At 49.2% G+C, this 16391-nt stretch overlaps 1 protein-coding gene across 1 annotated transcript in view; it reads left to right on the top strand.

The window, feature by feature from the left end:
* The first annotated feature begins 7761 nt into the window (after positions 1–7761).
* Positions 7762–16391, top strand: part of LOC140407631 (uncharacterized) — a 133858-nt gene continuing 125228 nt past the window's right edge. The window contains exons 1-3 of the mRNA XM_072494973.1: positions 7762–8274; positions 13692–13737; positions 16282–16382. Coding sequence (XP_072351074.1) covers positions 7762–8274; positions 13692–13737; positions 16282–16382 — 660 coding nt within the window. The remainder of the gene's footprint in view (positions 8275–13691; positions 13738–16281; positions 16383–16391) is intronic.

Below are 16391 nucleotides of genomic sequence, written 5' to 3'. Positions count from 1 at the left end.
AGGCGAGGTTAGGGATGAACTTCCCTAAAAAGTTGACCTCTGGCGTTTTCATGGCTGTGATAGCAACCACCTTGTCCACATCCAGCCGCACACCCAACTGAGAGATGTGGTCCCCTAAGAACTTGAGTTCCGTCTGACCAAACGAGCATTTGGCACTGTTGAGGCGTAGGCCTTGCTCACATATGCGTTTGAACACGCGCTGGAGGCAACTGACATGTTCCTGCGGGGTGGTGGACCAAATGATTATGTCGTCGACATAGACGCGAACACCTTCAATGCCTTCCATCATTTGTTCCATGATCCTGTGGAACACTCCTGAAGCAGACATGATCCTGTTGTAACAATATCTGCCAAAGGGGGTATTAAATGTACACAGTTTCCTGCTGGATTTGTCGAGCTGGATTTGCCAGAATCCTTTCGAGGCGTCGAGTTTGGTGAAGAGCTTGGCGCGAGCCATCTCGCATGTGATCTCTTTGCGCTTGGGAATTGGATAATGCTCCCTCATGATATTGCGATTCAGATCCTTGGGATCAATGCAAATTCTCAGCTCACCGGAAGGCTTTTTACACATACCATGGAACTGACCCAGTCAGTCGGTTCCGTGACTCTGGAAATCACTCCTTGGTCCTGGAGGTCCTGCAGCTGCTGCTTGAGGCGGTCCTTAAGGGGTGCTGGGACCCTGCGAGGTGCATGCACCACAGCCGTGGCGTTCTGTTTGAGTAGGATCTTCTAGGTATATGGGAGCATGCCCATGCCTTCGAAGACGTCACGGTGCTGGTCGATGATGGTGTCGAGTTGCGCCCTGAAGTCAGCGTCCTGGAAGGCAGACGTGTTATCAGGACAGAGAGAGTGCACTCTCTGAACGAGGTTCAACAGCTTGCATGCCTGTGCGCCAAGCAGGGAGTCTTTCGAGGAGCCCACGATCTCGAAAGGAAGGATGGCTTTGCGTGACCTGTGCGTCACTTCAAGTTGGCACGAGCCGGTAGCAGGAACGATGTTGCCATTGTAGTCCAATATCTGGCAGGCTGATGGAAGGATGGCTGGTTTGGCACGAAGGCTTTGGAAGTCAGACCACGCCATGAGGTTGGCGGAGGCACCAGTGTCCAGGCAGAATTGTATTTGGGAGCGGTTGACCGTCAGAGTGGCACACCACTCATCGTCTGGATTGATGCTGTATACCGACAGCGGCTGGTGTCTTTGCTTCGGGGACAGCCTGTTTTTTGTTACGACACCGACTCGAAAAGGCGCCTTCGGGTCCTCAGTGTCACTGCTGTGTAGGAGGTCCACATCGGACTCGGTGACCGTGGGTTGAATTGCCTGAACATTCCTGCGAGGTTGGCTGAAGCGATATGAATTGGCAGGCTGAGCTGCTTGGCCGAAGGCAGCATAGTGGCCAAGTCTACCACATCGTAGGCATTTTCGCGATTTTCATAGAATTTACAGTGCAGAAGGAGGCCATTCGGCCCATCGAGTCTGCACCGGCTCTTGGAAAGAGCACCCTACCCAAGGTCAACACCTCCACCCTATCCCCATAACCCAGTACCCCCACCCAATACTAAGGACAATTTTGGACACTGAGGGCAATTTATCATGGCCAATCCACCTAACCTGCACAGCTTTGGACTGTGGGAGGAAACCGGAGCACCCGGAGGAAACCCACGCACACACGGGGAGGATGTGCAGACTCCGTACAGACAGTGACCCAAGCCGGAATCGAACCTGGGACCCTGGAGCTGTGAAGCAATTGTGCTATCCACAATGCTACCGTGCTGCCCTTTGTGGTGCCAGAGAAGTGGCAGATGGAGCTTAACCCTGAAAAGTGTGAGGTTGTCCATTTTGGAAGGACAAATATGAATGAGGAATACAGGGTTAACGGTAGGGTTCTTGGCAATGTGGAGGAGCAGGGAGATCTTCGGGTCTATGTTTATACATCTTTGAAAGTTGCCACTCAAGTGGATAGAGCTGTGAAGAGGGCCTATGGTGTGCTAGCGATCATTAGCGGAGGGATTGAATTTAAGAGCGTGAGGTGATTGTGGTGGTATGTATTCGGGGTAATACGGTACACCACGTGTCGACAGGCTATTGGTGGAGGGATGCCAGGTCCTGATAGGATCTGCCACCTACTGGACTCCACCCAGAAATGCCGGTATAAGAACCCAGTTTTTCCCTCCATTTCCCTCAGCAGTTGTATTCTATAACCACGCTGCTGGGGATAAAGTTCTGCTTAATAAAGCCTTCAATTGACATTACCTCAACCTGCCTCGCGTCATATTGACGGTGCTACAATTTATTAAGCAGAATTTAAATTGAAGAAAACGACGTGGGAACATGGAGCTCCGAATCACCCCGGAGTGCCTGCGCATCGCACCCCAAGCAGCTAACTCGGCCTCTATCTTCAAACACTGGATGGCATGCTTTGAGGGCTACCTCCGAACGGCCCCCGGCACACCGACTGACGAACAAAAGATGCAGGTCCTCTATTCCAGGGTGAGTCCTGACGTCTACTTCCTTATCGAGGACGAGGACGGCTTCACCGGTGCCATCGCCGCGCTGAAGGATATCTACATCCGGCCCGCCAACCAGGTTTTTGCTCGCTACCAGCTCGCCACACGACGGCAATTTCCGGGGGAATCGCTGGACGAGTTTTATAACGCCCTGCAGATCCTGGGTCGAAACTGCAACTGCCCGGCGGTAACAGCGAGTGAACACACAGAGCTCCTGGTCCGCGATGAGTATGTGGCAGGTTTGGCCTCTTCCCAGATCCGCAAGAGGCTTCTGGAGAAAGAATCCCTGGGACTTACAGAAGCTCGGGCCCTGGCGGTATCCCTCGATGTGGCCTCGCGTAACGCCCGCGCCTACGCCTCGACCGCACTACAGCCCCATGGGCTCCGTGGACCCCCGCTGCGGTCAACTCTCCGACACCCCCCCCACCCCCGCAAACCTGCGCGGCCAAAACACCAGACCAACCGGGGGGGCCCCGCTGCTATTTTTGCGGCCAGCCAAAACACCCTCGGCAGCGATGCCCGGCCCGTGCGGCTACCTGCAAAAGCTGCGGGAAGAAGGGCCACTACGCGACGGTGTGCAAGTCCCGCGGGGTCGCCGCTATCTCCGGGGAAGAAACGGGACCACAGACCCAGCCCCCCCAGCGATCCACGTGCGACCAACGGACGCCGCCATTTTGGACCCCGGACGCCACGAGGGAGAGATGGGCGCCGCCATTTTGTTCACCCCCGACCGCGCTCGATCCGTGGACGCCGCCATCTTGGCTGAAGGACCCCGACACAGACGGCCACATACTGCCTGATTACGATGCTCAACTTCAACAACCACGTCTGGCTTCGACGACCCTCGACCAGTCGTGACCCCGGACGCTCCAGACTGCAACAACTACAGTCCTAGTGAATGGCTACGAGACGCCGTGTCTTATCGACTCTGGGAGCACGGAGAGCTTCATTCATCCGGACACGGGAAGGCGCTGTTCCCTCATAATTCGGCCAAGCACCCAGAAAATTTTCCTGGCGGCGGGATCCCACTCCGTTCAGATCACTAGGTTCTGCGTCGCTAACCTAACCGTGCAGGGGAGGAAGTTCCGAAATTACCGGCTGTATGTCCTCCCCCATCTCTGTGCGCCCACACTCCTAGGGTTGGACTTCCAATGCAACCTCCAGAGTTTAACATTTAAATTTGGCGGCCCTAGACCCCCACTGACTGTCTGCGGCCTCGCGACCCTCAAGGTTGAACCGCCTTCCTTGTTTGCGAACCTCACACCGGATTGCAAACCCGTCGCCACAAGGAGCAGACGGTACAGCGCCCAGGACCGAGCATTTATCCGGTCCGAAGTCCAGAGGCTGCTGAAGGAAGGCATCATCCAGGCTAGCAACAGTCCCTGGAGAGCCCAGGTGGTAGTTGTTAAGACCGGGGAGAAACAGAGGATGGTCATCGACTATAGTCAGACCATCAACAGGGACACTCAGCTAGATGCGTACCCTCTCCCCCGCATATCCGACATGGTCATTCGGATTGCACAGTACAAGGTCTTTTCCACCGTGGACCTCAAGTCCGCCTACCACCAGCTCCCCATCCGTCCCGGTGACCGCAACTATACTGCCTTCGAAGCAGACGGGCGGTTATACCACTTTTTAAGGGTTCCATTCGGCGTCACGAACGGAGTCTCGGTCTTCCAACGAGAGATGGACCGAATGGTTGACGAGCACGGTGTACGGGCCACGTTCCCGTATCTCGACAACGTCACCATCTGCGGCTACGACCAGCAGGACCACGACGCCAACCTCCAAAAATTCCTCCAGACCGCTCACGCCCTGATCCTCACTTACAACAAAGAATAATGCGTGTTCCGCACCGATCGTCTAGCCATCCTGGGCTACGTAGTGCGTAATGGAGTGATAGGCCCCGACCCTGAACGCATGCGCCCCCTCATGGAGTTCCCTCTCCCCCACTGTGCCAAAGCCCTGAAACGTTGCCTGGGCTTCTTTTCTTATTACGCCCAGTGGGTCCCCCAGTACGCAGACAAGGCCGGTGCACTAATCCAGTCCACTACTTTTCCCCTGACGACAGAGGCATGCCAGGCCTTTAGCCGCATTAAAACGGATATCGCAAAGGCCACGATGCGCGCCATCGACGAGTCCCTCCCCTTCCAGGTCGAGAGCGACGCATCGGATGTAGCTCTGGCGGCCACCCTCAACCAAGCAGGCAGACCCGTGGCCTTCTTCTCCCGAACCCTCCACGTTTCAGAAATCCGCCACTCCTCAGTGGAAAAGGAGGCACAAGCAATAGTGGAAGCTGTGCGACACTGGAGGCATTACCTGGCCGGTAGGAGATTCACTCTCCTCACTGACCAACGGTCGGTTGCCTTCATGTTCGATAATGCACAGCGGGGCAAGATCAAGAACGACAAGATCTTGCGGTGGAGTATCGAACTCTCCATCTTCAATTATGAGATCTTGTATCGTCCCGGAAAGCTGAACGAGCCATCCGATGCCCTATCTCGCGGCACATGTGCCAATGTACAAGTGGACCATCTACAAGCCCTCCACGAGGACCTCTGCCACCCGGAGGACACTCGTTTCTACCACTTCCTTCAGTCCCGCAACCTCCCTTACTCCGTCGAGGACGTCCGAACTGTCACCAGAAACTGCCAGATCTGCGCTGAGTGCAAACCGCACTTTTTCAGGCCAGATAGAGGGCACCTGGTTAAGGCCTCTCGACCCTTTGAACGCCTCAGTTTGGATTTCAAAGGCCCCCTCCCCTCCACCGATCGCAAAAGCGTACTTCCTGAACGTCGTTGACGAATACTCCCGTTTCCCTTTCGCCATCCCCTGCCCCGACATGACCGCGTCCACGGTCATTAAAGCCCTCGGTAACATTTTTACTGTTCGGTTTCCCCGACTATATCCATAGCGACAGGGGGTCCTCCTTTATGAGTGACGAACTGCGTCAATTCCTGCTCAGCAGGGGCATAGCCTCGAGCAGGACGACCAGTTACAACCCCCGGGGGAACGGGCAGGTAGAAAGGGAGAATGGAACGGTCTGGAAGGCCGTCCTGCTGGCGCTCCGGTCTAGGAGCCTCCCAATTTCCCGCTGGCAGGAAGTCCTCCCGGATGCCCTTCGCTCTATCCGCTCCCTGCTGTGCACCACCACGAATCAAATGCCTCACGAGCGCCTCCTCCTCTTTCCTAGGAAGTCCTCCTCTGGAACGCCACTTCCGACCTGGCTAGCAGCTCCGGGACCCATTCTGCTCCGGAAATGTGTGCGGGCGCACAAGTCAGATCCGTTGGTGGAACGGGTGCATCTCCTTCACGCCAACCCGCAATACGCCTATGTGGAGTACCCCGATGGGCGACAGGACACGGTCTCCCTGCGAGATCTGGCGCCCGCCGGAGCTACCCACACCCCCCCCAACGCCAATCACCACCTACTCACTCCCGCCGGTTCATTCCGCAGCCACCCCCTTCCCGGGGGGTTTGGTTCTCCTCCCAGACCCGCCCAGGAGTAAGCACACAGGGGACAGCGCTACGCTCCCAGAGTCGACGGGACTCGAGCCAGCGCCATCACCACCACGCCCGAGACGATCGGAAAGGACGACCAGGGCGCCCATCCGGCTCATCGAATCACTTTAACTCTCAACGTTTTCAGTTATTGTGTCTTGTTATAGTTATGGCATCATGCCGACCCTGTTTGGCCCGTTGGCCCAGTTGAAGCGATAATTTTGTGTTTTGTTCAAAGTTACGGCACAGTACCGACTCTGTAAACCCCTACCACCATGTGAACCACCATCCCGCTGGTTTTATTTTCAACAAGGGGTGAATGTGGTGGTATGTGTTAGGGGTAATACGGTACACCACGTGTCGACAGGCTATTGGTGGAGGGATGCCAGGTCCTGATAGGATCTGCCACCTACTGGACTCCACCCAGAAATGCCGGTATAAGAACCCAGTTTTTCCCTCCATTTCCCTCAGCAGTTGTATTCTGTAATCACGCTGCTGGGGATAAAGTTCTGCTTAATAAAGCCTTCAATTGACATTACCTCAACCTGCCTCGCGTCATATTGACGGTGCTACAGTGATGATGCAGCTGCACAAAACCTTGGTAAGGCCACATTTGGAGTACTGTGTGCAGTTCTGGTTCCCTCATTTTAGGAAGGATGTGGAAGCTTTGGAAAAGGTGCAAAGGAGGTTTACCAGGATGTTGCCTGGAATGGAGATTAGGTCTTACGAGGAAAGGTTAAGGGTGCTAGGCCTTTTCTCATTAGAACAGAGAAGGATGAGGGGAGACTTGATAGAGGTTTATAAGATGATCAGGGGAATAGATAGAGTAGACAGTCAGAGACTTTTTCCCCGGGTAGAACAAACCATTACAAGGGGACATAAATTTAAGGTGAATGGTGGAAGATATAGGGGGGATGTCAGAGGTAGGTTCTTTACCCAGAGAGTAGTGGGGGCATGGAATGCACTGCCTGTGGAAGTAGTTGAGTTGGAAACATTAGGGACCTTCAAGCGGCTATTGGATAGGTACATGGATTACAGTAGAATGATGGGGTGTAGATTAATTTGTTCTTAATCTAGGACAAAAGTTTGGCACAACATTGTGGGCTGAAGGGCCTGTTCTGTGCTGTATTTTCTATGTTCTATTCAGCCTCTCCTCATAGCTAACCCCCTCCAGATCAGGCAACATCCTGGTAAACCTCCTCTGCACCCTCTCCAAAGCCTCCACATCCTTCTGGTAGTGTGGCGACTGGTCACCTGGATGTCAGCAGATCAGTAAATGGCTGATAAAGGGAAAGATAGGTATGGTGTTTCAAGTATGTGTGCTTTTTCTTAACAGAAAACCAAAAGCCCCACTGAGCAAAGGGGAATAATTGGCACTTACCGAGAGGGAGCTAACAAGTAGAATAATTCACAAACTATTTAGCAGAATACCATGACATATAAAAGATCAGAGAGGCCACTTTTGTTTTGGGGGTAAAATCAATACTTGTTTGGTCAGTATTGCCTTATGATCTGCAGGAGAGGATAGCCCATAACCAGAGAGAGAGAGAGAGAGAAGACGGGTGGTGGAATGCCCGAATTAAGGATCCCCCATACCTTTTGAGGAGAGGGTCATGGAACACACAGGGGTGGATTAGGAGTGGGCCTGCACAGAGTGTGAGGTTGGCCTGTGATACTGAAGTAAGGAGCCACTGCATCTTCATCCAGATGACCAGTCTCAAGTGAGATATTTATTGTTCAAACATTTGACCAGACCATGTACTTAAACCATGTCCCTATTCTTGCAGGAACATCAACCGCTGAGCCTCGTCAGTCCACGAGCAGAGCTAACCACACCACACATCCCTCCCCAACATTCAACAGCACCTCGGAGGAGATCTCCAAGGAGGACTTGGATGATCCGTCACTGCTATCAGCCACACCATCCACCATCACAGAGACAATCACCTTGGTGGACGATCATAGTAGGCAGGCTTCTGGGTGGCCTTCTGGTGAGCACCACACATCCTCTGATGCACATCAGGATCGGACAGCCGGAGGTCCTTTGGACACAGCTATGCCTGAACAAGGTGCCGTACCTCTGGACACATACGTCCCTCAGCTTCTTGAGATGCAAAGGCAGAGCCCGGAATACCAGGAGGTGTTGTCAGTGACATTCCTGAGACTGCAAGGCCAAATTGAGGAGTCCCAAAGCCTTCAGTCGCAGGAGATTTATCCGGCATTGTGTGGCACCCAGGCCAAGGGTGGTGTCCACAGTGGCAAGCCTGGGGCAAGACATCAGAGGCATAACTGATGAGCTCCAAAACATGGCTCAGTCCCTGAGGACCATTGCTGAGGGCTGCGAGACCATGTTGACACTGGCGGGCCTCAAGGGCTGGCTGCGCCAGATGACACTGAGACTTCTGGAGCTCACTCCAGCTGGCCCTCCACTCAATGGAATAACCCAGGGGCCCACAAGCACTTGAAGGGAGGAGGATGGGCTGGAGCACATTCCGGGCCTTCCACCCAGAAGACCCTGGGAGTGACCAGGCCTGCTGAATACCCCTTCTTGATTCCAATGCTCCTCCGGGATAGTAGACAGAACAGAGTGACGCTACATCAGTGCCACCTGAAATCGGCAGGGTCCCTCCAGTCCTAGGCTTTCCAGAGGACATCCGCCAAGGGCATCTCAGGCAACAGGGTGTGGAAGACAGCAGGCTGCCTCCAGTTCTGATATGTATTCTGTGACTACAGCTGGTCATAACCGGAGGCCTCCCAAGATGAATGAGTTTTAGGGACACAGAATGGACACTGGTGAAGTTAGGAACTGATAGTTGTGGGTCAAAAGCATTTGTCACAAAAGCACAAGTCACCTTATTAAAACCTCTTGTTGTTCACAACTGTAGTGATCTGTACATCTGTCTATACATCTGCATATACACCAGGGATGCAGACAGATGTAAAAGCCACAGCATCACTAGAGAGCATCAGAGACGGGTATAAAGGGTCCAGCCCAAGGTAGGATCCGCCTCTTTCAGAAGCACAGGGCTAGTGAGCAGCAGCAGACAGAGACAGCTCAGCATAGGCAGTTTACCTTAGCTTCACCTGTCATACTTCTTGACTATTATATCTAGTTCAGCTCTGGAAACAGAACAAACCTACTGGAGAAAGTATTTGTGTTAACTGGAAGTCTACAATCTTTATTCAGACTTAGAGAATAACATATGGTACCCGGAGTGATTTCAGAAAGTTAGCTAGACACTAGCAAGAGAAGAAAAACTTAAACCGGATATTCGACTGTGGAAGACTTTGCAGCAAATGGATCCTCGGCGACTAACTGATTCAATGGAACTTGTTGGAACTCCATGGCAGCTGGAAACAACCAGTAATTTAAGTTATAACTGGAAAATGTTTGAACAGCTGTTCCAAATATTTATCACAGCTAATGATTTAAGCACTGCCTCTGACGCAACGAAAATAGCCCGACTACTCTAAACAGGAGGGCATGAAGCTCGAGAAATCTATAATTGCTTTAATTACTTAGAAGGTGAGGTCGACACCAAAATAGAGTAATAATCAAAAAATTTGATGAACACTGTAAGAATCACTATGGTGAGACGCTGGAAAGATTTAACGATTGTCATAAATGCCAGAGAAACGGAGGGCCCATCACTGATTTTATTACAAATCTCAAGTTAATACCACAAGGCTGTGATTATGCTGATTTCAGAGACACTGTGACAATGAATCAATTAATTTCTGCACTATCTGATAAAAATTTGAGGGAAGAACTATCACAAAATAAGTATCTAACTCTAGAAATCGCTATACAAAAATGCCTTGCTTATGAAAAAACCCAAAATCAATACTTTGAATCTCTACAAACACAGAATCATTATTTAGAAAACAAAATTGGTAAAAATGGCGCGAACACTCACCACAAGGCAGCGGCAGGATCGCCATCGATTCAACAGCACTTTGTGATTGGCAGCCATCTTGAGAAAGGAGCCGCACATGCGCAGTTGCGAAAAGAGGGCACAGTACAGGAAACTCGGAGTGCGCATGGGCAATCGAGTCCTACGCGTGACATCACAAGCGTCATGACGTCGGAGGACCAGGACCACGCCCACTTAAAAGGGAAATGCACGAAAATGAACAAAAATAAATTGAAAGCTGCAAAACCCAATTTTCTTGCCTCAAAAGACAGAACAATGTCCAAACTTACACCAGCAGTTAAAAATAACTTTCACAACACCCTGGAACAAGCAGTCAGCACTGGCCTAGAAGATGATATCATCCTTATAGGCTACGACTCAGACGAAGATTTCATCTTGGGAGATGGCTACCCCAGTAGCAAATCCGAACCGCAACTAGAGGTGTTGTACCGTGAAGACCCCGACGATGAGTTCTTCGGATTGAGGAATCTTCAGCCCAGCATATATGACATCCCGACTCGTGAGTGCAGGATTATGCTGCGGCCTGACACCAAGAAACAGAGAGTGGTCCACGCACCATGAAGGGTCGCAGTCTCCACACAAGAAGATGATTTGTTCATTGAACATGAAGAGAACGATCACAACTCAGAAACAAAAAGCGATGATTTGTCTATCGAACAATACACACAATACTGCTCAGACATGGCTGAGTTATTCGGAGATCCTGATCACAGCATCAGCAACACGGTTGAAAAGCTCAATATGACTCTTCTCATGGTAGATGAATCCAATACCATGGTGCCATGGCCGATCGTCGATACATTGGATGACAGCAATACCCAAGACGAAGACGCCGCCGCACAGAGAGCACAGAACGACTCCGTTGAAAGAGCACAGATCGACTCTACAGTGAGAACACTGCACGACTCCACAAAGAGAGCGATGACAGACTCCACAGAGAGAGCGATGACAGACTCCACAGAGAGAGCGATGAAGGACTCCACAGAGAGAGCGATGATGGACTCCACAAAGAGAACGACGCAAGCCTCCACAAAGAGAGCGACGCAAGCCTCCACAAAGAGAGTGACGCAAGCCTCCACAGACAGCTCGGTGACAGACTCAAAAATAAAAGCAAGCAAATACTCCATAGCGAACACCATGCTTGTACAAGACCATGAAGATCTATCAAGCTTATTTGAGCCACCATAAGAAGACACTGAATGTCTACCCAGCTCATTTAACCAACACGAAGACACCGAATGTCTACCCACTGTATGTGAGACAAGTGACAAAGAAATCACAATTCCCATACAGGATGTGCAGGATCACAGCGAGACTGACATATCTCAGCTTGTCTGCACAGAAGCACTCAATAATCAGAGGATGGCCACCCATGAGTCCAGAGAGACCACGTCAATTGAAATCTTGAAGATTTTGACTCCAGAAGAGGAGCACCAAGAGTCCAGAGAGACCACGTCAATAGAAATCCTGAAGATTTTGACTCCAGAAAAGGAGCACCACAACCCACACAAAATGAAATCGTGAAGATTTTGCCACCAGAAAAGGAGCACAAAGAGATCACAGATGTTTCAAATGAACCTGAAATGACTCCAAAAGAGGAGCACCAAGAAATCAATGATAATTCAAGTGAACCAGAAATGACCAAGTAAGCAAAGAAGAGGAATCAAATCCACCACAAATGACTGATGTCACCAACATCAATGCAACATCGGATCATTCTCACAATTCTCAAGAAGATTCGCTCAATGAAGCAGAGACCACAAAGGACACTGACACCAATAACTGTGACAATGACTCAAATCATCCACATGGCACAATCATTGAGCGCAACAAGAACAACAAAAACCGCAAGAAGCATATCAGATCAAGAACAACGATAGCAACAACAAAAACAACATGCAGCGCAACAAGAAAGACAAAAGCAACAAGAAGCATCCCAGAAACAACAAGCATGACAAGAAAAAGAACACGAATAAAAGTGAAAACAACAAAAACAGAGTCAACAAGCGCAACAAAAAGAACAAGAATGACAACAACAAGAACGACAATGAAAACAACAAAGACAGAAATGACAGAAACAGTAACACCCCAGGTCACAGTTAATGTATATTTTCTGTTTTATGGCAGAGATATATCAGCTTGGTTGACTTCAGCTCCAGCACCTTGCTTTCTCCTGCAGCTCTCTGGAAACACGCAGACACACACAAGCTGCTTTTTCAAACTGGCTTTCTCCTTTCAAGCAACTCACAGCAAACCAGAACTTTTTAAGCTGCTGTCTCAAACTGGCTTTCTCCTTTTAATCAGCTCACAGCAAAACAGCCAGGCACTTTTAAACTGCTCTCAGCAAAACCAGCCAAGCACTTTTCAAAACTGAAACTTCAAAATGGCTGAACTGAGCTGAGCTCCACCCACTCTCTGATATCACTGTTTTCTTAAAGGTACATTGCTTACACATCCATTTCTTAAAGGTACTCTCACATGACATAAGTGAAACAAATTTGTGACTAAACTTCACAATCAACAGTTATTTTGCAGTCTTTATTATATTGTAAGCAAACTGGAAAACCAATTTTTGCGCAGCAAGATCATACAACCAGCAAATTAGATTCATGTTAATTTGTCTTTGGTGATGTCGGTTGAGAGGGAAATGCTAACCAGAAATGACTGCTCTTCTTTGATAGCGCAAAGGAATCATAGAATCCCTACAGGATCATAGAATCCCTACAGTGGAGAAGGAGGCCATTCACCCATGCAGTCTTCATTGACCCTCTGAGAGGGCACCCGACCTAGGCCCACTCCCCTGCCCTCTTCCCGTAACCCCACCTAACCTGCATATCCCTGGACACTAAGAGGCAATTTAGCATGGCCAGTCCACTTAACCTGCACATCTTCAGACTGTGGGAGGAAACCAGAGCATCCAGAAGAAACCCACGCAGACACGGGGAGAAAGTACAAACTCCACACAGACAGTGACCCAAAGCCAAAATTGAATCTGGGTCCTTGGCACTGTGAGGCAGCAGTGCCAACCCCTGTGCCGCTCCAACATTTTATATTAATTGAAGCAATCAGTTTTGTATCTCATCTGAAAGTTGACCCTCTGACAATGCAGCCCCGAAGAATCAGCCTAAATTAAATTGCAAAAGCTTGAACCAAAACTTCTGAATTAGAGGGAGTAACGCTACTAACTGAACCAAAATGGCAGCGATAAAAATTTACATTTATTCCATTCAGTTAGAGTACATCTCTTGTGGCTGAGCTGGTGGCAGTTTTGCTTCTGAATCGCAAGGTTCTGGATTCAATTCCCATTTCAGGACTTGAAGATGAAAGTCAAGACTTAGACACCTGTGCGCTACTAAAGGAGCACTGTACTGTCCAAGGTACCCTCTTTCAGATGTGACGTGAAATCAAGGCACCATCTACCTGCTCCGGTGGATCTACAGTATTCAGTGGTACTGACAGGGAAGTGATTCCCAATGTCCTATTTATCCCTCAGTCAATGTCACAAATAAGAACATTGATTTGGTCATTATTACATTGTTTGTTTGTGGGAATTTGCTGAGTGCATGTTGGCTGTTCCATTTCATCATTCTCATTCCCACACACTGAAAAGGCCTCACTTGGACTTCCCTGATAGTACCTCAGAAGCCTGCTCTTTCCTCAAGAGGCTGTTGGCAATGACTGCATTTCAAAAAGTACTTGATTGACGGTAAAGTGCCATATAAATTGAATCTTTTTTGTTTGTGTCTTTCAGGAGATTACAGACGTGAATCAAAGGAACAAATGTTTGGATATGAAAGGTAAGTTCATATTCTGAATGCTAGCTTATTTTAACTCCACAGCACATTGTGGCCAAAGATTTCCTCTGAATTGCGGCCTGCTTTGGAGCAGATTTCAGTAAGTAAAACAGGTTATTTTGTTGTTATCCATCCCAAATACATTACAAAAAATCTGCGCCTGAATTATTCTTCGAGAAGGAGATTGAGCGGCACGGTAATACAGTGGCTAGCACTGCTGCTTCACAACACCAGGGACCCGGGTTCGATTCCTGGCTTGGGTCACTGTCTGTGTGGAGTCTGCACGTTCTCCCCGCGGTTGCATGGGTTTCCTCCGGGTGCGTCGGTTTCCTCCCACAAGTCCCGAAATATGTGCTGTTAGATAATATGGACACTCTGAATTCTCCCTCAATGTACACGAACAAGCGCCAGAGTGTGGCGACTAGGGGCTTTTCACAGTAACTTCATTGCAGTGTTAATGTAAGCCTACTTGTGACACTAATAATGAATATTGTTATTAGATATATTTCTGATAAAAAACAGGTTAAAGGGGTATGGGGAACAAGTAGGAGCGTGGATTTGAGAACAGGAAGAGATCAGCCATGATCTGATTGGATGGCAGAGCAGGCTCGAAGGACTGAATTGCCTACTTTTGCTCCTAATTCCTATGTTCCTATTCTTCAAAGAAAAATCAGCGATCCTGCAGGAGCTATCATGCACTTGCAGCAATAGGATGTGGTTAAACTCTGTAATCCAGCCCCCCCAACTTCAGCTCCAAATGATAACTGTCACTAAATCAGCGGAGATAGGAGCAACAGGAAGGTATCACCCTGATATGAACTCTAAATCTAAAAGGCCATTTTGTGCGCTGCTGCTGAAAGTTGTTGTTACTTTGCCTCTTTCGTACTTTGGAAGTTCAATCATGGATATTTCTGTTCATTCATTCAATTTTGTTAATATTACTGCTTTGCATTGGAAACATGGACCATCTTGTCCTATACTGTGAAGAGGTCGAGCAAAAGGGTAGGGAAAAGGCTGGACTGGATGCACCTAGAGTCAGCTTTCACAGAAGATATCCCTTGCTTAGATTCTCATTCCCACTCACTGAGAAGGCCTTGCTTAGACTTCCCTCACAGTACTTCAGAGGTCTGCTCTTCCCTCAAGAGGCTGTTGGCAAAATGTGTCTGTCTACTGCTGGCTGAAGACCAACCCGCTACTGCCAGGATAACAGTATTGAGTGTGCCAGTCCAGGCTTACAGCCTGTTCTACAGGTTTTTATGCCTGCCTGACCACAGTTCTTCATTGTGCTTCATCTTTTCAGCACTACTTCCCCTCCCGTTTTATTTCTTTGGTGCTCGTTATGGTCCAATTTGTTTCTTCCTTTGGAGGGAGAGAAGTCAATGTTAATCGGAGAACCACAGATTCCGTACGACATATGAGTGCATGCATTCAATGAAACGTAGAAATTCATCGGCCTTTTAAATCAAATGTCTTTGAAGGCGAGCTTGTCCCTTGTGACGGAAAGTGTGGTTTTGCAGCATGGTTTTGGGAAAAGAAGGTGTTGAGTGTTTGCAGAGGTTCATAGAATCCTTACAGAGCAGAAAGGGACCATTCGGCCCATCAGGTCTGCACCGACACTTCGAAAGACCACCCTACCTAGGCCCAGTAACCCCACCTTAAGGGGCAATTTATCATGGCCAAACCACCTAACCTGCACACCTTTGGACTGTGGGAGGAAAGTGAAGCACCCGAAGGAAACCCATGCAGGCACAGAGAGAAAGAGCAAACTTCACACAGACAGTTACCTGAGGTCGGAATCGAACCTGGGTCCCAGGTGCTGTGAGGCAGCAGTGCCACCCTGCTGCCCTTTGAAGGTTGCCTTTGCAGATGTGAGTTCCTTTGACATTTAGACTTCGAAAGAACGAAATTGCACGAAACATGATAGGTTGAGTGAATGCTGTTGGATGTATTGGCAAGGGTACGTAGACTTGCCTTCGCTACCCTTGTGAGGCTAATAGACTGCTACCTGCATCTATTAGAGGTAGCATTAGCTGCCTTGTCCGCTTCTCTTCAGGCAGCCTGAACCATTTCCTTTTGGCCTAGAGCTATTCCTTGGAACTACCAAATAAATGTCCTGTATAGTTGGCTGAGGAGCAACAGCTTCCTTTCCTGAAGTAAGGTTCTGACAATGGATTAAAAAAAAGAAGCAACTGATTGACGCTGACATTATATAACAGAATGTCAATGCCAAATCACTGGTCCTTTCACCTCTGGAGCCTGAGTTTGGATGCAGTCTAAACAAAGGGACAGAGATCTATCTAACAACAAGAGAGATGTACAGAGTGCACTGGCTTAGAGCAGTTACAATTCATTTTGTTGGGTATATAAAGCTGCCTGAGATTTGGCACTAACTGACATTAGTTTATTGCTCTTGTTTAGAGAAGCCACAGCAAAGGGAGTTTGGGAATCAGGGCATCTCATGGGTGTTTGTTTTGAATTAAACTTACAGTGTTTTAGAGAAGTCTATTATTTGTATCTCTAATAAAACTGAGCACATTTATTTTCTAGGTGAAAAGTTAGACTATGAGAGCTGCGAGGCTCTTGAAGAAATCTTCAGACGGATGCAGTTTAAACTGATTAACTTGGAGTGGGTGAAGCTGGATGAAGACGTAAGGGTA

Source organism: Scyliorhinus torazame, chromosome 2 (assembly GCF_047496885.1).
Source record: "Scyliorhinus torazame isolate Kashiwa2021f chromosome 2, sScyTor2.1, whole genome shotgun sequence".
Classification (NCBI taxonomy): Eukaryota; Metazoa; Chordata; class Chondrichthyes; order Carcharhiniformes; family Scyliorhinidae; genus Scyliorhinus; species Scyliorhinus torazame.
This window is presented reverse-complemented; position numbering and strand designations above follow the sequence as displayed.